The sequence below is a fragment of the Lagopus muta genome, chromosome Z (genome assembly GCF_023343835.1).
Source record: "Lagopus muta isolate bLagMut1 chromosome Z, bLagMut1 primary, whole genome shotgun sequence".
NCBI classification, from domain to species: domain Eukaryota; kingdom Metazoa; phylum Chordata; class Aves; order Galliformes; family Phasianidae; genus Lagopus; species Lagopus muta.
In genome coordinates, this window is record NC_064472.1 from 36,869,614 (window position 1) to 36,892,134 (window position 22,521).

Below are 22,521 nucleotides of genomic sequence, written 5' to 3' on the forward strand. Positions count from 1 at the left end.
CCATGATTTTCTTCAAGTTTTGTATGGATAACCATGTAGTTCTCAGTTCTTAAAACTAATCCAGTGTGTTTCAGAGCTGTTAGAGGTCATTTCAAAAGAGGAAGTCTGTCACTCTAATATTATAAGGTTCTCCAAAGATCCTTCTTTTCTGCACATAAAGGTATAGCCTCTCTTATCATTTCAGAAGTCCTTGAACTTAAAAAGCACTGCATAGTGCACTAATTGACCTTTTCTGGCATGCTCTCTTTTATTCTCTTCACCCATTCTGATGGGGGAACTCTTCACCAGGTCTCTGAAAACAAAACAGAACAAAAAGGAAGAACCAACAGAATAACCTGCTACCTATTCTTTTGCTATGATTCCCCTATATATACAGCAGACCTGATTAAAGCCCCTAGAATCTATATACAATTGTATTGATTTTCTTTAAACCAGGAGGTAGCATCACCATTTTTGTATCGTTAGCTTGCAAGTGGAATAGAACTTGATTCACCTTGTTGAAATGTCCCCAGGGCTGTGGAGACTTAGATTTACAGATCACAAAACTTCAGGATGCAGTAAAGTTATTCTTTCTGTTCTGTATCCACAAGGGAGGAAGGCCAACCTCCAAAAGGACATTTGCAAGGTGGATCAGAGCTTGCATGGCTGAAGAATATACAAAGAAAGAGAGCAAGTGGCATGCTCATCTGATCACATTCCCCAAGGACAATACCTACTTCCTACAATAAAAGAGCAAACGCTTCATCTTTGAAATTGTGCAGGGCCACAAACCAGAAGCAGCTGCTTAGTTTCTTCCAACTTTGGAAGTTAAGACCTGGGGGCTGAATCCTACACAGCCTTCAAGAGGAGAACAGTGCAGTCTATGGCCTCTTTAATAACACTGTCTTCATTCATTTTTTTAACTACAATGTAATGAAGGAATAAATGAGAAAGAGGACCTGACCTGCAGTTAATATAATTTGACTGATTTCTCTGACTTCAGCAGCTCTGCACCAGTTCACACCAAATGAGGTTCTGATCTCATCCAAGCTTGTACATATATATACACTCATGTTTGTCATTCCCTTTGCTCCCCAGAAGCTGGATGCTTCTGTGATTTATTATTATTATTGATAATAATAATAATAATAAAATTTTAAAAAAAAATCTGGAGCAAGAGAAAAATATTTCTGTCTGTGAAGGCATCTTGTGCCTGCTTTTAGCAAGAGTAAAGTGGCCAGGTAGAAGTGAATCCCACTGTACCTGCTTGATAATCCCCATGTTTATTAGTCCCTAAAATGATGGCCAGATTACCCTTGATCTAGCCAAACCATTTTGACCAGGGTTATTACATAGAGCAGATTTTATGTACAGCAGCTGGAGGACTCCATGAACCATCAACATGACTGGGATGGTTCCAGAAAATGGTGTCCTCAAGTGTTCACAGTCCTAAGAAAAACCTGCAATATCTAATAAGTTTCCTTTTTCTGTTTAAATACCTTCATTGTTCAGTAGTATTGTGTTTGTTTCTTTATTTGTTTTTTTACTCTAGTACAATAGTCAGTGTCTGCAACAACTTCTGTAGTTAATTTTCTTTCTAAATCACTTAATCCTGTGATTGTGTGTTACAAGATGCTTGAAACTGCTAAGCAAATTGGATTCATGAAAGAATTAACTGCTAGGATGTTAAGGAATAAGACTGTATTTCATAACATTAATTAGTCTCACATTCTTGCCTTTCTTTATCTTAAAAATATCTCTCCCAAACAATTTAAAAAAAAAAAAAAAGGCAAGTAAGTATGTGTTAGCCTTTTATTCAAATTCTCTCTTAGTTCAGGCCAAGCTCATAAGAAAACTTTCTGGTCAAAATGCAGCTAGAAATGCGTGGAAATCAGAGCTTGCAGGACTCTACCCTATAAATGAGTGGAGTTATCATTCTATATTTGTACAGTTCTTGTAGTTGTATTTCAGAATCACTTTTTCAGATGATAGTCAGTGGAATATATTTCTACCAGTGCAAAGTATTTCAAAGTACGTTTTGTCATTGTATTTTTTGTAAGAGTTTAAATATTGCCATTTTTCTTCTGGAACCAACAACTTCTGAGTCCAAATTCTGGCTTCATAAATACTGATGGAGGCAGAGCACCCCCTGAAAGACAAACAAGACTGCAATTTACTTTTAGGCTGGTACTCAAGTGATAATTCTCAGCTTGAAAAGCAATGTATCTGGAGTTGTTTCTCAGCACTGATTTGATGTTAATTCCTCCATCAGAAAGGTTTGTAATATTTGGCAGGACTCGATTTTTTTGACTCAGGCAGAACTAATTTTCAGTTACACAAATTAGAGAAAGGGATAGAAAGAAAAAAAGAATAAAGCCCCCCCCAAAAAACCTTAAATGTTGTTCATTTCTTTTGGCCATTTCTTTGATCCATGTTTTTTATCTGTAAGTGGTGTGTCTAATAGGGAACTGTAATATATTATGGAACAGTGAGACATAGAAATCTTGTTAGGCAATCACTGCTTGAGCAGAAAGAGATGCTGTTGCAACAGGAGGAAAATTATACACCAATTATTTATCCAGTCGAGAAATATTATGCCCCATAACATCAAAGACTTCCACTTATAAAATAATAGAGAGAAGGCAATTCCTATTTTTTTAGCAAGCCAGAGAATTTTTATTCATCTGAAACACAGCAAGTCAAAAGTTTGGTACCTTGTTTAAGATTATAATCCCACAGCGTCACGTGTATCCTACGTGACTGGTGCTAGGAACAGTCATGAAAAAAAATAGCTCTGTAATGTTTATGTAGATTCAAATGAGTTGTTATAAGTAATTATCTCATCCTGTTTCTTATTATCCTTCAAAGAATTTTTTCCTCATTATTGGAAAAATGTTTTTTCAGGCTGCCTATTCCCAGCTCATGTGTTTGTTTGTTTTCTGTACTTCTCCTAGTCTTTAGTAATCATCCTTATTTTCATAAACTTCGGAACCCTCTCCAAGTTTTTCCCCTTGCATCAGAATCTTTTCTGTGTCTGATTAGAACAAGCACTGAAAGCAAAGTCTGAGATAGTAGCAATTCTGAACATCTTATTTCAGTAGTAGGTAGGAACAATGTGTCAGCCTTGCTGTGTCTTGAAAATGAAGTCCTCTCTGTTTCATCTTTGGCACAAATTCCAAGGGAATGAATATGCAGAGCTAGCAGAACATAACTGCTAAAATCTGAATCATCTCTTATTCCAACAAGTACTTTATGCAAAAGGTTAGGACATGAGAAAATGGTGTAGCAAGGAAAGATCACCTTGAAATGAAATAAACCAGCCTCCTAGCAAAAATGCCTGGGAATGTATAACAGGCAGGTAAGGGAAATTCTTTCTGAGTGCAGAGATCCCACAAAGTCTAATGTGTTAGCTGTCTTGTAAAAGCATTCTCATTTTATGTCTTGCTTTCTTTTGCTTTCTTTTTGACAGAAAGCCTGTGTAAAACTTGTGGTGATTTGTGTTTGTCTACATCAGCCGCTGCATAATAATATGCATGCACATACATATATGTATATATAATGATGTAATCCTAGGCAAAGGTCAACATGGGAAAAGAGCATTGTTCTAGGCTCTGACCAACTGTATTAGAGGCTTCATAATAAAATAAAGTTTTCATGCCCCTAGAACCTCTGACTTACTCCTACATTCCCTAAAGAGGTGCACAAACCAAGGTCAACTAGAATTCATTTGACGTTACTGCAATGCAATGGTTGTCCAAGAGATGAATTTAAGTCAGGTCTGTCACATAGTGTCTAAAAACACTGTGAGCAAATTAATATTTTATGTATGGATACACTTAGGTATGATACATGCATTATGTCACAAGGCGTTTTTTTTAATCAATAATAATTTGCAGTCTTATCTCTGCTATTCTAATTTTGCATTTTTAATATGCAATTGAAATGAAAGCAACTAATAGCAAAGAAAAACTGAGATTTATGTTCTGAATTTCCAGAAAGTAAGTATTATTTTAAAATGACTGGGCTGGAATAAGAAATGTGTTCTATGTGAAGACAGTAGCAGAAGAAAATATTTTACACAGTTCCTCAAGCAGTTTTCCTCCCTTCTTTAATGAAATGGAACAGCCTATGCCTTTAGCACTTCTTCCCTTAATCTTGTTAATGCAGTCTGTTAAGACTCCACTTTTGCAGCAGCACAGGTGTGACCACATAGAGAATACTCTTCTGCACCTAGGTATCTTATTTATTTACTACAAAATGTGTGATGTTCAACACAGAACAAAAACTGAGGCAACTGGTGAGTTCAAATATTTTCCTTCTTACTTTTTTAACAGTCTGAGGTATTCCCGTGAAGAATAAATAGGGAAATATTAATCACACCATACCAAATCTATCCTTGAGAAAACTCCTCTTTTACTAAGATTAATTCTTCCTACTGTGTTAAAAAATGGCAGATTAAACTGGTACGTAGACAGTTGGGAAGTATAACATTTTTCAGGCTGCAACAGATGCAAATCCAGGAATATCTCCAGCTGATTTCATTGCTTTTCAAAAGATAGAGCAAAGATTTAAAGTAAAAATGTGTAAAAGTGAAGATCCATAGTGGTTATAAAAAATATGATAAAATTCAAGAAATTCTAAGCAGAGAACACTTCTGAGTGATTTCAGGCTGAAATCACTTTTATTGTTTGATTGTTGTTGTCTATATGCCTTATCATTGTACCTTGTAGAAGTTATATTGTGCCTAAAGGGTGGGGGAAGGTATTGTAAAGAAAGAGATTCAGAGAAGTGGATGGGAAATTATTCCTTTGACTGTGATGACTATTACGTAAAGTCCCAGGCAGTGTAAGTTAGATCCTCTTTTTACTGCACTTCTGCAATTCCACTCAAGTGTCTTGAATTACCCTAGATTTACTTAGTGCTACTCAGAACCAGAATTTTTACCAGTAGAAACACATTTTGCCATCTGTTCTTCCTCTTTGGCCCCTTCAGCCTGATGATCCTCTATTTGAAAGGAGAAAAAAAATACAGAGAGAAAGTAAAAGCAATTCTCACATTTTTAAGACAACTTTTGCTAGCAAATCATATTCATTAACAGAAGACATAAACTATGCTTATGTATTCTTCTCTCTCAACTTTTCGTTGAGCATTACAGTTAGCTATTTTGGCAAGAAAATTTAAGCTCTGACACACTTCACATAAAAAGCTGAATTAATTAGTAGTTTTTCAGGACTGAAAATTTGCAATATATTTAGCTTACTAAAATTTTTTCAGTTTTAGTTTTAGTTTCTTAAATTGCACCACATCTTGTAGTTCACCTAAGTATTGTTAGTCAAAGTATATGACTGTAATAGTCAAATCAGAATTAATTTTCCTGAAGATACCTTGCTTAAGTCATTCGGAAAGTAACAACTATTTTTAATTGCAATTGATTGATAGATTTTCAGAGATTCTAAGAATGAAAAACTTCTAGAGAAATAGGACTTCTGAAGCTCAAAGAGGAAAAAAAAGGCACAGATGTTGACAAAAATCTCACTTGTCAAGGTGCAAAATAACCTCTTGTGCTTCCCTTCATTCTGATTTGCTATTCTCGCACCTTGGTTTGTGGTCCATACTGTGTCATGATTAATTATATACTTCTTTGCATCTTATTGCTGGACTACCTTATGTGCTGTGCTTAATTTTCAGGATTTGATAAAGGAAAACACCAAAGACTAAATATAAAGAAATTTAATTATTGTGACATTTACTTCCTACAATAAATGATACAACTATAATAATTCATACTGGAGATTGTATATTTGGGGAAATGAATAGTCAGTTACATATTTAAATGATTTTGCCATCATGCATACCCAAAGAAATATAGAGGGGTATTTAGTTAGTTACAATAATGTGGTATAGGCCATCAGCTATGTTAATCAAATAATGTATCAGGCTAATTGATAAAGCATAAGTAATATTTTATTCTATGTTTGGTTTCCACAGCACAATACTTACAATATGATGTATATTCTCATTTTGCATCATTCTTGGATGTGAATATTTTTGTATGTCTTCTCACTAGCTTCATTACATGTAGAAGGAGGGGAAAATGTTGAAATTAAAATTTTCCAGGTATATTAGTAACTACTGAGCATACTTTAAAAATGCTTGTAAGTCATTTTAAGTAACACTTCTTTTTTTGTTGTAAAGTAAAATGCCACGCTTGGGTACAGTGTCTTTGGAGGTATTATTATAGGTAGCTCTAACAATGGTTTATATATAAATACATGTATTTATTTTTTAAAGGTCCGTTCCAAATGTAGACATTATGGAACTTTCTATGTATGCTACAGCATGCAGTTATTTCTGGGCTTTCAGGTGCTTTTTTATCCCTACTAAGGTTGACATTTTAAACATGGCTTTTTTTCCTGTGAAACGTAACATGGCAGTAGTTACCTGCGTGCGTTGTAGCTTTGAAATTCTTTAAATCTCAGCCTCCCTTGTTAACTTTTCCATTATTTTGTTTAGAAAAAGTAGACCATACCTGAGACCTCAGTGAAAGTCAGCATATGTTTGAACATCCAATACTACTGAATGTTCAAAAAATGAAGGAATACTCAGTTGTATAAGTGATGAGCTGCTGTGAAAGGTAAAATACTTTTCTATGTTCTAAGTGTCGTATAGAGATTTTTCTGTTTCTATCATATTTTTAATATACTTCTGGTAGCATTGAACTTAAAAATTTCCAGAAATAATGATGTAGTCACTACTTGATTCTGTTCTGTTATTTTACGTGCTTACAAAGGAAAAATTCTCTATGTTCTCTGAGCATTCCAGAATTTGTAAGAAAATTTTGCATGTGGTAAAATATTAGAAACAGAATATTCAAGAAGTGGGATGATAGAAGACAGTTCTGACCCAGGTGGCAATTTCTCTGAAACTACATGCTTTGTAGGTCCAGAAGCTCTGATCTGTGTGCATCCACAGAGTGAACAACCTTCTTAAATCCTTAATCATATGCACTTCACTATAATATTGCACTTCTATTGCCCATCCCATAGGATGTTGCTGTTTATTTTAGATCTCCAGCCGTGGTGTTGCTGCACGTTTTTCTCCCCTTATCAGCACAAGTGCTTGGGAAGCAGTTCAGAAGATAAGCAGTAGTAGAGGAGGAGTTAAATAAGATTATACTTGAAGCCTCCTGTTATACTGAGGCTGGCTTCAGTCAGTGGTTAGTGGCACTTGAGTCATGAATACTGAAAATGCTGAGGGCCAGTTGTTTCTGCAGCCTGCACTGTACAGTAGTCCTCCTTTCTCTTCATCACCATGTGGTCATGTGAGAAGGATAAGGTTGTGTGATCTCACATCCTTAAAACACAAACCTTTCTGAGCCCGTTCTCTGCAGCACGTCTATGCCTCATGGCTTTATACCTGCATACTGCTGATCTTTGTATATGTAACACGTGTAAAAAATGAGGTGTTGAGCACTACACTAAAATTTCAACCCACTCTCAATGGATGAAATAGACCATCAATATTTCTTATGCCACCTGGGCTTTCACTTGCAAAGTCCATTGATCCATTTATTCAAGTGAAAAGAAAAAAAGAAAAGTGGATTGATGTCTGAAAAAAGTAAACGTAAGTAAGGGAAGAAAAGAATTGTTTCTGCTAAACTGCTGCAATATCGTAAAGCATGTAAGGGAAACACCCACTAATTATGACAAATAAGTTGTCAAAGTTACGTGTGCTTCTGAAAAGAACTGCGCATTCAACGTATTGTCTGTTTAAGCTGCTATTTTTTGAATAAGTGCATATTTGTTCTTTAGAGAATTGCATAGAAAAACATGGTCATCACTGCTCAAATAACCATCCTGACCAGCTTATATAAACACTGTCTAAAGCTGCTAGAGATTATTTGCAGAACATTGGATCTGATGAGCTCAAATTGAAGATAGCTTGGGTAGTATAATATTTGGGATTACCATAATAATCTCTTTAGGGAAAGTGTGCAGTATCAGCAGAACCATTGCTTGAGTCTTTGAGGGAAGTAGAAACTGTACAGTAATAAGTCTGCATTTATTATACACTTAAATCTTTTCCTGAAAATAAGGCAAGTTTCTGAGCTCTCCAGAGGGCCTAGGCTAGGGTTCTGAGTATTTAATTAAATATCTCTGATTTGAACTCACCTAAGAAGTCCAAACTGTTGGCTGGCAATTTGCTTTTTGTTGCATAGTAACTTGTTTCACTGTAACATCATCCTTTGAAGTTACGCATGTAATTTCCATGCAAATGAGTTACTGGGAAAAGAGTTCATAGATTAATATAGAAATGTCCATCAGATTTACAGAGCACAAGGTGAGTTGTCAAAGTTTACCAGTCCTTTGAGCCTTTGTGACCTCGCTGAGCACAGCTACTCAGAGGTCAGGCTTTGAGCTGTAGACTGCAGCAGAGGAGTTAATTTTCATATTTTTGAATTTGGGTACTAGGCTGTACCTGGTCATTGCTTTCCATCACTGCCTTGCACAGTATACAAGGGGTTCTACTTACCTTCTGCTGCCTCTCAGCTTGAGAACCAGACAGCTTCCCACATGCTCCAACCACTCTGTCTTAAAATCATAAATTCTGCACAAAACAAACACAAAAACAAAAAAGCTACAAATAACTGATAATCCATATTACATGTATATCAATTCTACATTGTGTCTGTACTCTTAAAACCCTTATGGTTCTCTTGCTCACAACCATCTTCATTCCTCAGAGAATCATCCAGCATTGCACATCTTGCAGCTTTTCTAGTTGATTAGCATAATGAAATTCTGCTTTTAGCAATTATTCTTAACCTGCCTTGAGCCTGAAGTTTTTTGCTCCTATTTCAGGTGAGATAAAAAGCTAGAGGCCCAAAATCTTTTTTTTTTTTTTTGGTCATCTTTTGGTCTAATAGATAATACATCTGGCTAAAAATCTCCTCAATACACTCAAACCATCACAATATAGCAAACAATTACTATTCATAAATTTTTAAATAATACTGCTAGATCCATTGTAGTTGCGCTTAGGAAAGAAAATAAAGGACATTTGAACAAAAACAAGGTGTTTTTTTTTAATCTGTTGTTAATAAGAAAATGTCTTACTGTATGTTTTTTATTTTCCTTGTAATTTCATCTTCTCAATTAAAGACAATAAGCAGAGACAATTTTTTCCAGGTTTGTTTCAAAATTGGTATGTAGCAAAAAAAAGATACAAAAAGATCAGACAAGCAGTCTGGATATTGCCTTTAGCTCTAAAGCAGCCGTAATCGTGTGAACTCATATTATTTCATCTGCCTATTTCAAAGCATTAGACAATGGTCTGTAAACACTATTATGATCATGGTAGAAACAGATACAAAATGTCATCTGAAATATAGATCCATAGTTTGGTTATAAATATTTTTCTACCACACATGAATCCTGCAAAAAGGCCGATATACGGCAAGTCATTTTCAAACTTAAAAAATATGTCTATATACATTGTAATGATGTCTTCTAAGGTATTATCCTGACTTTTCTGTCTAAAAGAAAATTTAAGTCATGCAATAGGGATACACGTTCTAACTGCATTTTAGTTTTATTCATTGAAAAAAATTTTTTTTTTCTTTAAGTCTTTTTTTTTCTAGTACTCTTTAGAATAGGCATGCATTAAAGGCCTGAGTTGATCTGCAAAATGAACTGAAGTGCAAGTCTGTGCTTTTCTTTTTAGTGAGGTGGGGATTTTGTGTTTGGGGATTTGGAGTGTTTTTTTTTCTTCCTGGTACATCATATGAGAAGAAGAAGAAAAGAAAATGTGTCACAAAGAAACCTTCCCTGTCACACTGATTATCAGCTAAATAAACTTCATCTGAGACTGTGAGACCATGAAAGAAATCAAACATGACAAGTGTGAGGATTTATGGGAAAAACAATTTTTTTAGCAGTAATCTATCACTGTGCTATTTTGAGTGACGATCTATCAGTTTTCTTAATATCCAACAGCCAGGACTACTACTTTTCTTGGAATTCTTGATAAGATCTTACAAACCATGTACAGACCAATTCTACCATGTGTACTCCATGAGACGTACAGCTACATAAGAGTTGCTGCTTTTGGGGTATCTCCATGTTCCATATATGAACAGTAGGACTGGCAGATTTGAAAATCATCAACCTTGCAGTAATGCACTGGGCTGGATGGACCCAGCAGTATTCATAGATGGCATCAAGCCCAGGGTCCAGACTTGTATGTCTCACTGTGTATTAAATGCTTTGATTTTATGAAGCAGAGTGAATTCCATCATGTCTGCTCTAATGGGTCATTTGTGGTATGGTTGACAGCAAACACGAAACTACAGAGATAATTAACATTAGCTCGTATTAATAAGCTTACTTAAATGTTGTTGATATAGCTCTCACTGCATGAAGTACAGCAGAGGCTGGAAAATGTAACTAGTATCCTCAGCTGCACCTGAAGTCTTGCTGTAGCCACAGAATAGGTAATTTTGGTGGCAAAAATACCAAGTTCTACTTGGCAAAATTTCCATGCAGTGAAAGTTTCTATTGGTGGTAATACGGAAGGAAAAAAACTTGTCATAGATGCCAGGATGGAAAAAGAGGGAGAACTAGCAACTAGAAAAGAACAATTAATGTATTTTATTTGAATCATCAGGGATAAAAATATGAAAGACCTCTAAGTCAGTTTGTCCTTATTTTTCAAAGAACTCCCTTTGAGATTTTTGAGAAATCTTAGACTGTGAAGGAGCAAATTTTTTTTAACCACCGGTGCTCTGATTAGCTTTGAGATTTCCACATGTGATTCCTCCTGGATCAACAAATTATGGAGAGGATTTCTTCTTCAAAGTTTGCTCTCAATACATGTTAGCGTGCTTTTTTGATCAGGAACTAAATATTAAAAGCCCAGGTTCTTGCTTTTTTTGTTTTTTCTTTTTTTTTTTTTTTTTTATTCCTTGAAACAAAAGCTACAAGTCTGAGAGATTATAATCCTGTTTCTGCTGAATGAAGTTCCTTATATATTTAACTGAGATCCAAGCTTTGTTTTTTTTCTTGTCTGACCACCTGTACATGTAAACGGTAGTCCACATAATTATACCGTAGACCTATTAGTTGCCCTGTTGAGTTTTTATTTTGTTTCATGAGGGATTCAGCAAATAATTGTGTAACTTCTTGATTTATTCCCAATTTCACCAAAATAACAGTTCTTGAAACTTGGTTATTGCCCTACTTTTAAAAAAATGAATTTTGTGTTAGTGAGTGAATTTTTGCTCATAATGAAGAAAAAAATCTTTAATCCTTTTTCTCTTGGGGCAACGTATGACAGAATAGCAAATGTTTCATATTCAAAGGGTTCATTTTTAAATGTATGAGATTTTGTATTTACTTCCTTAATAGGATTCTGCTCTTCCTGTTGTCCTGTGAGAATGAATTATATTTCAGGTGTAAACACAGTGTGTGTGGATTATTAATACTTGTCATGTAGAATTGAATAATTTTCACTCTGGCTTTGCAATTTGTAGGATATCATATAAACTTACAGGAAGTTCCCAGACTCAGTGAACTTAAACCCTAAGTATAAAGTAGGAGATGAATACCACAGAGAGGAAGGACGATCATGTGGTACTGATGAGCAAAGTTAGAATTGGTGATAAGAAGCAATCACAATGTAGCATGTATCCAAACGTTATTAATGGTTTGGGTGATGGTGGTTTTGCAGACTTTTATTGAGTGATACATCTCAAGACAGGATGAAAACTGAATGTGCTTGCTGAAAAATTGAACAAATGGACACTTGAGAACCCGTGTTATTGCTTGAAAAAGGCAGAAGCTGTTATTCTTACACAAATTATTAAAGTAGAGGGTAAGAAGGCAAGTGGAAAGACTTCAATAGCACAGATAAGTAGTTTTGCTGTTATACTTCCTCATTTTTGGAAGAAAGTAAGTTGTTTCCATATGCTGCTGAAAGTAATCATTATGGCAGCTTCACTATTAGTTAGTTCCCTTTTTACTTCAGTATTCAGGAGTCAGTACTGAATCAATGTATTTTATTCTTACGAGGAATTCAGAAGTGAGCTACTCACCTTATTGCATATATATATGAGAACGATATGAGGTTCCCCAAACTGTTGGCCTGAGAAGAGAAGGAAAGAAGAAAAACAAAGCAGATTTATAGTTGTCTGAACAAAGATACAATGTGAAAATATGTAGTAGTCCCTGACAATCATTAAATCTGCAAAAGAAACCTGGTACAGTGGGTGTTAATTACAGTAATTCAAGATGTTTTGGGGAATACAGTGTCTTCTTTTTCATCCACCCTGTACAACTAATCACTCTAGTTTTCTGTTACAAACCTTTAAATTGTTCTGCTGTCTTATGAACAAAAAGAAATGCCTAGCAGACAACAGCAGTCTACTTTTCCAAACTTCCTCAAATGCTTTCTCTGTACTGAAGATACTGCATTTTCTGTGAGCTTTCTATGGAGCTTTGGTAGCAATTTTCTACAGATCCTGTACTTACTAATTTATAGAATGGTTAATTTTGAATAAGAGTTTGAATTAATTGATGAATCACAAGCCAGAAGTATTTATTTCATATTAATTGAAATACAGAGCCATCATATTTAGTGACCTGATCTAGAAATATTTATCTCTAGTGTAGTGCTTGTAATTGCAAGTCACGTATGGAATTATTGATTGCTCGCAGTAACGAGCACTTTGCTAAATGCAATGTGTGTCACAGGATCAATACTTCTGTCTCTATTCCTATCACTTACAAACAGTACATGCAAGTCACATTAAAAGTACCTTCAAACTGTTTTTATTTTTTTCTTCCCTTGTCATTACTTTTCCTGAAGATCTCCTCATCTTGTCACAATAGTCTCTGCTTCTGACATTGACAAATGTCTTTGAACTTTTCAGCAGTGCCAGATCCCAGAGCCTAGCCATGCAACCTCCATATGACTCTCAAGCAGAGACCTGTGAGCTGTGGCTTCAACTGTCCTCTGAAAAAGCAGTACCTGGGGATGCATGTTGAAATGTTCTAATTACTGCAGTGGGGATAAGGAACAGAAAATTTTAAATGAGATCAGCTTGGCAAAATTACCAAGAAACTGAGGCTATATTCTATGCAGAGTTTCCTTTGTTTTTACATGTTATGCTTGGATGGCTTGTGCATATTAGCTTCTTAAGAAAGAAGTAAATCTACCTCTCTCGGTCTGCAAAAACAAAACAGGATGTAGACACTAATCCAAAACCTGTGGATGACACAGAAAATTGCATTTCTAAATATGAACTTTCTTAAGCTCAAGGGCGGTCAAGATTTTTGCCTGGGTTATCTCCACCCAAAATACATGAACAACAAATTTTGTTTTCCTACAGTAAAATTCATATTATCCATCCTGACTTCTGGGCAGTTGAAAAAACTGGTTTGATTGTCTAAGCTAATATTTATTTTTCTTAGAAACATTGTTGATTAGAGAAAGTATCTCAGGAAAGTGAGCTGACAGTGGGAAACTGAAGTTTCTTAGATCATCCATAAACGACCCTCATTCCTCCTTCCTTTGGTGCATGGTGTTACAGGGGAATAATTACTGACCTATACAGAAGAGACCTATTAATGTTCACCTTTAGTGTTTACCTACTCTAGGTAATTTCTATGGAATGGGGAATGCGGTGTACCTTTCAGTGGAGAATGTGATGACTCTGTAGGATTGTTCTGAAATTTGGTTGTTTGACTTCAAGGTGGTAGGAAGGAACTCCTAGAAAACTGGTCTCCTGAAAGGAGTAATAAATAGTATGGGCAAAATCAAGATTGTACCGTTATAACATCCACAACACAACTATGCTTAGCATATCTTATTTAGTGCTGTCGTTTATAAATAAGTTTTCTCCAGCATTTGTAGACTTTTTGTGTGCCAACACATTTGAAACAGGATGCTTGTTTTAGGATCAATATCTGAATTATTATCTTGTTTCCCTGACTAACAATCTATTTTGGAGTTGAACATACTCAACCGATGGACTAAGGGTTAGCAACTCTTGTCCTCAAGAGGACAAGACTACCCCCATAGGAATCCCCCCCTAGCATGCAAGATCTCAGCAGAGCTGCCCAAGTATTTGATGAGTAACTAATGTTGCAGTGAACTGTGGATACTGCAATCCTGAATATGGAACATATTGTTTTGGTTTTAGTTGGGATTGAGTCAATTTTCTTGATAGCAACTGACGTGATGCATGTTTTCAATTAGTGATGAAAATAATGTTGATAACACACCAATGTTTTGTTTGTTGCTGAAACCTGCTTGCACTGAGCAAAAGAATTCTCTACTTCTCATGATGCCCTACCAGCTAACATGGATAGGTGTCTGCAAGAAAGTGGGAGGAAACATGACCATTACAGCTGACTCCAACCTAGCAAAGTGTCCATGCCATACATATAACATTGTACTTAGCAATAAATGCTGGAGGAAAAGAAGTAGTAGGGGTAGATGTTAGGAGTTTTGTTGTTTACATTCCCAAGCAACCATTACATATAATGAAGAAACGCTTTCTGGAAGTGGATAACATCTGCCTACCAGTGGGAGGTAGTGAATGAATTATTTTTCTTTGCTTGCACATGCAGATTTTGCTTTACATTTTTGCTTTACCTTTATCACAACCCATGAGTTTTCTTGCTTTCTTTCTTTTTATTCCCTCCTTTATCCAGCTAGTGAGCAAGAAGCTCTGTGATGTTTGGCTGTTTACTGGTGTTAAACCACAAGCAACATCTACCAGTAATAGTAAGCAAGCATGATAGCTCCAAGTCATGAAAGAACTGGGGAGAACAAATTACTGGAAAGAAAATAGAGTTTTTTTTCTCTTCAGTGCTTCTTACTAGAATCAGGCAAAGTCCCACTATACAGTGTGTGTGCTCTTACACTTTAGACAATGGAAGCTCAGAAGATTCTAAGTAACTGAAGGAAGAAAATAGCTATGTTAGTAAAAGAAAATATATATTAAAAAATAGCAATTTCCTAATTATTTGGTTTATAAAGGGATCTGAAACACATTCATACACCAACATTTTCAGATAGCACCTGTCTCTCCCATCACACAGCTACTGTGTACTTAGTCTCAGTCTGTGGGTTTTACCTACCTCTGCTCTGATTCTCAAGCAAATAGTTTGAACTGGATGAGAGATTAAGTGGTCATTTACAAGTTCATCTCTGCCAGTGAGACTGTTATATTTGTACGTTTTTAACCCATAATCTGAAGGATATAAAAACTTCATAATGTCTACAGGTCTGAAAAATGCATCAAAACATTCCACATAAAACCACCTCAGCAAAATGAAGAGTAAAGTAATGAATGTTGTAAAAGCATAAGCAAGAAAAATCCAGATAATTATTTAGAATCTCTAATGCTTGTCATTAGCAACAATGATGATGAAATTAACAAGAGTATGAATAAAAACTATCAAAAATCATGAGATAGCTTGAACTGTTGAAGAGTTTTATAGGGAATAGTGGATACATAATGTGAAGCAATTAAAATCTGCCAAATCAAAGCATTCAGGAACACACAGTACAATAGAAAGCAGTTTTATATTTTCAGGGGAGGGGGAAAAGATTGTGCGTGAAGAAAGAAATAAATGAAATAGAATTATATACTCAAAATATTTGTCTTATTTTTCAGCACAAATTGAAGTGATACCATGCAAAATCTGTGGTGATAAGTCCTCTGGAATACATTATGGAGTCATCACATGTGAAGGCTGCAAGGTATGGGATTTTAATACAGCATAGTCATCAGCATCTGCATTAGCCTCAGGCATCTGTGTACGTAATAATACACTCTTACACTCTTTCAAACAAGTAACGCCAAAGGCCACAAAGACTGCTGCTTATATACATGCATTTCATGCCTAATTTTACTGGTTGCTCTTCTTTTCATCAAATAGCCTTTAGAGTTACTTCCTCTTTTGAAACATGAATTAATCACATCTGATGCAGTATAAGTGCTGATAAAGAGGCAGGCAACTTGAAGTCACACATGTTAAATAAGCTTGAGAACTGAGTTTTTTACCTTGTTTCCTATACAGCCTCAGCAGCATTAGAAGTTGATGTGATATCTTAGTTCAACATCTTAAAAGCTTACAGGTGTCAGTTTAGTCCTATTTTATACCCTTTGTATTCTCTGCAGGCCAAATTGTGATCTCCAAAAGAAAAAAAATACCTTACATGATGACATTATGGATAGTGTAAAAGGATCCTTTGCTTTCTTCCTTATAGGCTCAGCATAGTGGAATTGCTTGGAACAGGAGGCTAGGGAAAAAAAATTAAAAAAAAAAAGCATATTAGCATATTATCCCAGACATTGGCTTAAATAACTCTAATCAGACACCAAGCAAACACAAGAAAGGTTTTCATTTACAATGTTAGAAAGACTCTGTGCTTTTTGTTATCTAAAGGGTTATACCATTCCTTATGGAACACCAGAATTTTACACTACACATGTTGGCATTCCAGCTTTGACTGTAACAATGAAGTTGTAAAGATGAAGGGCAGCATCTGTGGTTTCTTCTACACAAAAACTCACAAGCCAGTACTTTCAAAAGTGCACAGATAATTGTAGAGTGAAATGGAAAATCTCTACCTGCTTAATGCTTTATGGTATTTCAGAACAACTAAAAAATCTTACTACAGAACTACTAAAAAAAAAACATTAATAAACTCATCCATAAACTCATTTACAAAACAATGTATTTAAAGTCACTGTGTTAAGAAGCAATATATTCTCAAAGATCTGATTTCTTTCAGAAATTTTAATGATATTAAATGAAAAGCTTACCCTGTCACACTGTCTTATTGTGAGACTGGACTGGAAATAAGCATCTTCTTACAACAATTACATGAAATGGGATTGTACTAATAGATTTAATACTTTAATGTTGGCACAAAAGTGACAGGAGAAAAACATTTTGAGCAGAAAAGGAAAATCTTGATTCTGTATCCAGCCTCCACAAAGCACTGAGGGATATGGTCTCCTGTAGATGTGATCAGGCTTAATGCTAGCCCTTGTGTTTGCCTCAAGACAATATTCTTAGCTCTATGTGGGGACCACTTATTGAGATAAAGAGCTTTTCTTCCACTTAACAGCAGTTTTAAATCTATGGGTTTTGTGCCAGTTTTGCAGCATCACATCAATTAGTCTAATGCTGTTTTGCTTCTTGTGAAAAAAGATGTCAGCTTTCACATCAGGTCCAATGGAGGGCATCTCCTTCTTCAAGGGCTCTTTCTTCACTTAAGTACTGTCTCAGGCAATGCAATGCTGCTCCTCTGCCCAGCAGTTAAATAATAAATATTTGTTCAGCCCATATACTAATAACTGGTCATTTCTAGCTCCCTTTGTCTGAGCCCATTAGAAATCTGAACTAATTAAGAGGAAGAAGGCCAGAAGGTCTTCCACAAGACTGCACGCATTAAAGCAGGCACCAGAGGGCCTCAGCATTTCAGGAAATGGCGTCGGAGAATTGCACTGCCGGTGGCAGTACTACAGACTCCAAGGGACAGGAAATCCTTTCATTCCATGTCTCTGCATTAGTTCTGCCACTGCAAATGCATATCACAAGCACTTAATGGGCACTGCAAATGCTACAGCTGTTTCATGCTGCACATCTGCATAGGCTGAGCAGGTCAACTAAAGAAAATGGTGGCTCTGCCATCAGTCATCAGGGAAAGAGTGAAACTCAAAGACAGGTCTCCACCCCATTGTTTCTGTGACTCCTTCTTTTGAGAGGTTTCTTGTTATCCACAGTACAGCAAGGATCTGAGGACAGTTTGAGAGGCCATTCCCTTCTCAAATTGTCAGTGATGGATAAAGTGGTGGATAAAGTTTAAGATGCAGAAAGACTGTTGTCAATGCTGGGAACACTGGCAAACTTGTCTTTATGTCCTTTAACTCTTCAGGAATGAATTGTGTATTGCTTCCCTAAAAAGATATTATTCCCACTAAATATAACTAATATTATGTAAAGATTTTTCTGTAAGAAAGCATTTAGATCTTTGCTGAAAGAACAGAGTACAAAAATCTCTTTAGAGAAATAAAGTACCTGCTGTAGATTAACTTCATTATGTAACCCTTGATTTTTCCCTAAGAGGGGCAGTGATGGGAAAAAACAAATTCTTGTAGGAAGAGATCGAACTCAGTGGGAAAAATACACAAATAAATTATTGTGAGAAGAGATCAGCCGTAATAAAAACAGTACTACATGATAACACACAGTTGATGCTAGATGGTTGTGTGGGTTATTTTAGCGTAACTTAATTCATTTCTTCTCTCAAATCCATATCACATAAGAACTGCTAAAATCTAAAGCAGAAAGTGTTCCTCATGTCTAAAACAAAATTGGCTGTAGGATTCAACAAGTTGATAAAAAATATCTGCAATTGTCATCCATCTAGCAATAACATTAAGCTCATCTCCACAGCTAAAAGAAGGTCTGGTCAACTAGGATCGGGTAAGTCCACAATGAACTTTTCCTGAGAGTTTCCCTAAGGATATCCATGCAAATCATAACCTTAATTTAACAGCCACTGTATAGTGTAATCACTGATAAAGCCAGCATGGGCCAGATGAAGTAAGCTTTTTTGGACTCATCAGTCTCAGAAACTATGCTGCTGTCTCCTCAGTGGAACATCATGCCTATTGCCCACTGTTACTGACATCTCGTGCCACCCTAATTTGGTTTTCAGGGACTGAAGTGGGACTACAGGCACTACCTGTAGCATGAAAATCGAGTCCTATGACAACATCACCCTGTTGTTTTCCCACTCCTTTTCCCCCAAAACCCACAAGAGTTGTAAATCCCATCCCTTATTAGTATATTCTGTCAGCCTGAATGAAGATAACAATGGTTTTGCCCGATGTGCACAGTCATATCTTCCTTTCTGACTCCACTGAGCACTGTTTACAAACGAACACGGAAAGGCACAAGCACTTTGGTGTCACTTCTCCCAGTGACTACTGTATGCTTTCCCTTCATATCTTCTTGCAGGGCTGTGCCATCCTTCATCTCTTCCACCACACAGCCCTGCAATTACTTTCTTCTAAAGCTGCTAAGATTGCCAATTAATTTCCTTTCTTTGTTTCTCTTTCTCTCCCTCTCTCTCAACTCACTGATCTTCTTGTGCTTTGTTTTACAGGAAAGAAAATAGTATTATAAAATGCTTCCTCCCTAGTTACATTTTTGTTTTCATTTCTGCCACTTCATGTCATTTCTACAGTAACAGTACCTCTCGGTGCTGTTTGTAGCACTTAGGAGCTCATAAGTCATTAAGAATGAGTTCTCACCCTCTGATATTTAGCCAAATAGGCCAGCAACAGGGCAGAAAAACCCTCTAGGATATAAAGTATCTAGCTGTTTTTCATAGATTAAATGGTTAATGTTATATTCCATTGATATGGAAAATATCTTTACTTTCTCATGGTAGTGTCTAATGGTGCTGCTTTCTCCTTTGTGTGTCAGATTTACCTGATACAGCCATTAAATCCTAGTGCTTTTGTAATGTTTGAATTTGAATTACTTTTCACTCCCAAAGTGTACGGTCTTTCCAGATCAGATCAACATTTGTCAGATTCAATTAAACAGCAGACTTCAGTTTCTAATGCTATGTATAGCCAGTGCCGAATGTTAGAAGTTTCTTTCAATAAAGATGGAAAATAGAGTAAGTACTTTAATGTTATCTGTTTACCAATGCTGACAAGTTTTCATCAGTGAGGGGCAAGAACTAGATGATCCATGGTAGTTATTACACAATAGGAATACATTCTGTAACTCTATATTGTTTGTCCTTTAACAAAGTAGTATTATATTCTTTACTGTACAATTACAAATCCTCCTTGTGAGGAGTAAATGCTCTTTAATTTCAGTGTGCAAGGCTAGTGCATCTGCAAAGCCCTAGCAAAAATAACATTATGCTACATGAGAGCTTGCACGGCTCTGTGTCTGTGTGTATGTGTGCGCATATACTCACATGGTAATACTCTGTCTCTCTTCCTCGTTGCCCCTAGGGATTCTTTCGGAGGAGTCAGCAGAACAATGCCTCCTACTCCTGCCCAAGGCAGAGAAACTGTTTAATTGACAGAACCAACAGAAATCGTTGCCAACACTGCCGACTGCAGAAATGTCTTGCCCTGGGAATGTCTAGAGATGGTAAGGAGTCAGATTCCTACTTCATGCCTAAATCCTTTGAAACTCTTCTTCTCTGCTGCCTTACTTAAACTCCCTGTAGATTTCTAGAAAAAGAGAGAGGAGAAGCTCCTTGCTTTGTAATGTACACACTGTGAGACACAGATCTTCAGTTAACAATGGAGACTATTTTCATGAAGAGGGTGGGAAGATAGCAACATGGAAAGCAATATTAGATTCGAAGTGAAAGAGTAGGAAAAGAAGCACATTGTTCTGATCAAAATCACGAAAGTTATCTCTGGAGAGGAGGATTAATATTCCAGTTTATATAACTTTTTATATAGCAGCATTAAATACTGACGTGAGGAAGCATCCCTCTCCTTGAAATCTCTAAAGGTCTGTGAGAGTGAATAGGCGGTTTAAAAAGAAAGGTACACCTTGATAATGTTAAGGTTTTTCACCTGTTTATTTTAGTGATATTTTATTGATTGATGCTCAGCTGAACATGAGCCGACAGTGTGCCCAGGTGGCCAAGAAGGCCAATGGCATCCTGGCTTGCATCAGAAACAGTGTTGCAAGCAGGAGCAGAGAGGTGATTGTTCCCCTATACTCAGCACTAGTGAGGCCGCACCTTGAGTACTGTGTCCAGTTTTGGGCCCCTCACTGCAAGAAAGATATTGAGGCCCTGGAATGTGTTCAAAGGAGGGCAACAAAGCTGGTGAGGGGTCTGGAACACAGGACATATGAGGAGAGGCTGAAGGAGCTGGGAATGTTCAGCCTGGAGAAGAGGAGGCTCAGGGGAGACCTCATTGCTCTCTATAACTTCCTGAAGGAAGGTTGTAGTGAGCTGAGGGTCAGCCTCTTCTCTCATGTCATTACTGATAGGACCAGGGGGAATGGTTTCAAGCTACGGCAGGGGAGATTCAGGCTGGACATTAGGAAGTATTACTTTTCAGAAAGGGTGGTCAGGCACTGGAATGGACTGCCCAGGGAGGTGGTGGAGTCACCAAGCCTGGGGGTGTTCAAGGAAAGGCTGGATGTTGTGTTGAGGGACATGGTTTAGTGGGAGCTATTGGGAATAGGTGAACGGTTGGACTAGATGATCTTTTAGGTCTTTTCCAACCTTGGTGATTCTATGATTCTATGATTCTGTGATTCTATTCAGAACGCTTGACTAAGCATTTTGCCTTGTGAAAAAAAGCATTTCACTGGTGCATTGCCTCCTGTCCATGTCTGGATCACAGGAGAAACATTTCATTGCCAATGCAATGGCTGTCCAGCTCACAGTCATATTTGAAATGGTCAGGGAGTATGAGAAGAGAATATTCTGTCTTTGAAGGCAGGTTACATTTGCTTCAGCAAGGCTATATTAGTTTTGATCACCTGGCAGCATTTGTTCATAAAACTTGTTCTTTGGAATTAACAGGCATTAATGAAGTTACTTAAAGACTTATTACATAAGATAGTTCAGAGTTTATAAGCTTGCTTTACGTCTGTAATAGTTCTTTTCCTACCTCACTGTGTTTCATGTATCACTGAAACAATTTGCTCACCTGTCTCAGCAGACGGAGAGGGGCCCTGCTGTCTCGCCTTCAATTCATGGAGTTCTTTTGGGCCTCCTACAAAGTGTGCTTTGACACCTTAGCTGTTGCTTCTTCCCAGAAAGCACTGTAGTAAAATTTTGGTAATTTAACAGCATGTACTTTCCCAATAAAAGTAATACCTTGCAAGTATTTGAGATATCACAGAGGTATTTAACTCACAGCATTGTCTTCCCAACTTATAATGCAGGGTCTGCTGCATACAAAGAGAGGTTCTTCTGTCAACATCACTTTCTTCTTTGATTGTTGATGTGAGAGTGTTTATACTTAATGATATGGAGAGCTCTTGCAAGTTTAAAATAGCTTGCATGGATTTTTTTTAACAGAAAAATTGAATGTGAATTTTACCTCTCAGCCATGTAACAGATTCATTTTTATCATGCAGAGGCAGGATGCTAATTGACAGCAGCTGGAGAATCCAATTAATGAATATATAATGAGAGTAAACTGTGGGTGTTTGTTTTTATTACTGAGACCCTACGTTTGAAGGAAACACGCAGTTGTATTTCTCAAAATCCAGTCATTACATATTGTCCATAACAGCTTGCAGTGCACTGTGGACTGGTTGCAGAGCAGCCAGTGTATGTACTCACAAACTGTATGGAGGGCTGCAAGTGAGCTGAAGCTGGTAACAAGAAAAACAAATCTCAAAGTAAAGAAATATAAATAAATTGAAAAGCTACCATCTCCTCAATTTTATGCCATTTCCTTCTAATAGAGTTCTTTTCCTGTTTTCTCTGTTTTGTTGTTATTTGGGTATTTTT

At 36.6% G+C, this 22,521-nt stretch overlaps 1 protein-coding gene across 1 annotated transcript in view; it reads left to right on the forward strand.

The window, feature by feature from the left end:
• The window catches only part of RORB (RAR related orphan receptor B), a 138,054-nt gene that overhangs the window by 82,435 nt on the left and 33,098 nt on the right, over window positions 1-22,521 (forward strand). Inside the window, exons 2-3 of the mRNA XM_048931948.1 lie at window positions 15,662-15,747; window positions 20,039-20,180. Of these exons, the coding sequence (XP_048787905.1) occupies window positions 15,662-15,747; window positions 20,039-20,180 (228 nt within the window). The remainder of the gene's footprint in view (window positions 1-15,661; window positions 15,748-20,038; window positions 20,181-22,521) is intronic.